Here is a 1,636-nt window from a genome sequence, read left to right on the forward strand (position 1 = left end):
GGAGTAGCTCTTGCCAATACTTTTTTTTTCTAATTTTAAGAAGAAATTTTTTATGGAATCATCAAAAGAGCATATGTGACAGACGGACTAAATGAAATCATTAGACAACTGGCGTTATTGGTCATTTTCAAGAACACAGATCTATGGATAGGGCTTTATCTAGCACGGTGTAATGTTGTATCATCTAGTGAATCATTGAATTGCCTCTCTTTTTTCGGGCATACTTAACTTAGGCTTAAATGGTGCAGTTCTTCATTGTGTCTGAATTACTGATGTGAGAACGGGAGTAGAGGCATGAATCTTTTGTGATTCATGTTTTTGTACTCTGACTTATGACTTGTTTTATTGAATGATTTGCTTTATGCAATTTTTATGTACAGCGTATTTTAATGGATGACTTTTTTTTTTAAAAGAAAAAAACCCTTTCATAATGCACGAAGTCGATGAATGCAGTTTTGAAAGTTAGATTTTAGTTCACTTTTTTTCTTTGTTTATTTGTTTGTTTTAGACAATGAGTGGTACACCGTGGGTAATAACTGAAGCAGAAATGCGAGAAAATGATATCCAATTCTCGTCTCTTAATCCAGTAAATGGATTCGTTTCCGGTGAACAGGCACGACCCTTATTCATGAAATCTGGTCTTCCACCAGCAGTTCTGGCTCAGGTGTGGCATTTGGCTGATTACAACAAGGTAAGGGCGTTTCTTTTCGTTCGAAATACTAATTGGATTCACTTTAATATAATCGGTTCGAGAATAATTTTTCGGCACCATTATGTGGATTCAGTATTTCTGGTGTGTCGTTTGCAAAACTGGTCAAATTTTATAGGATGGTAAGATGGACCGAATTGAGTTTTCGATTGCCATGCATTTGATTCGTGCGGTATTAGCTGGTGCAACGTTACCACCAACTCTTCCGGTCTCCTTAAAGGTATTTTACATGAATTTTTTTCTAGATTAATTTTTTGATATATATCCATTTTTCTCGTATCATTTCTCTAACTCATTTTTTACAGCCTCCGATGGTAATAACCCCATCACTTCCCCCACTGATCACTCAAACGCCAATGGTTAGGCCAGTGATGACTTATAGCGGAGGCCCACCAGCTGTAGCGCAAAATTTGATGACTTCTGGGAAGATACAAGGTGACTGGACAATACCGCATCATAACAAATTGAAATATTGTCAGCAATTTAATCAGCTTGACAAAACCAGAATTGGATCACTCAGTGGTGTCCATGCAAGGTAAGCATTTGAGAAACATTCCGAATATCAAATGTTATTGTGTTGTATTGGTTTTTGAAGTGTTTAACTTCGTTTGTTTTTGAAAATGATATTTTAACATAACATTCTCCAATTTTTACTTACCAGGTATTTATTTCAGAAATATTTTGGCACAAAGCCAGTTGCCGAATTCCGTCTTAGCTGAAATTTGGAATTTATCAGATTATAATAAGGATGGACGGCTTAGCGTAGAAGAATTTTGTGTTGCCATGCATCTGATTGATTCAGTCAAGGTATTAGTTCTTTTTTTCCTTTTTTTTTTTATTTTCCAGCACTTTACGAATTGATAACACATTAAGGTACTTGTCCTGACCTACAATTTAATTACCTCTATTTCTCTCCCTCTTTATGAA

The 1,636-nt window shown here is 35.6% G+C and overlaps 1 protein-coding gene across 1 annotated transcript in view; it reads left to right on the forward strand.

Moving 5' to 3' along the window:
- Positions 1–511: 511 nt before the first annotated feature.
- Positions 512–1,636, forward strand: part of LOAG_18793 (variant SH3 domain-containing protein) — a gene marked incomplete at both ends in the record, with an annotated part of 13,864 nt that continues 12,739 nt past the window's right edge. The window contains 4 exons of the mRNA XM_020451455.1: positions 512–691; positions 828–929; positions 1,015–1,244; positions 1,384–1,516. Coding sequence (XP_020304760.1) covers positions 512–691; positions 828–929; positions 1,015–1,244; positions 1,384–1,516 — 645 coding nt within the window. The remainder of the gene's footprint in view (positions 692–827; positions 930–1,014; positions 1,245–1,383; positions 1,517–1,636) is intronic.

The sequence above is a fragment of the Loa loa genome (assembly GCF_000183805.2).
Source record: "Loa loa unplaced genomic scaffold supercont3.534, whole genome shotgun sequence".
Taxonomy (NCBI): domain Eukaryota; kingdom Metazoa; phylum Nematoda; class Chromadorea; order Rhabditida; family Onchocercidae; genus Loa; species Loa loa.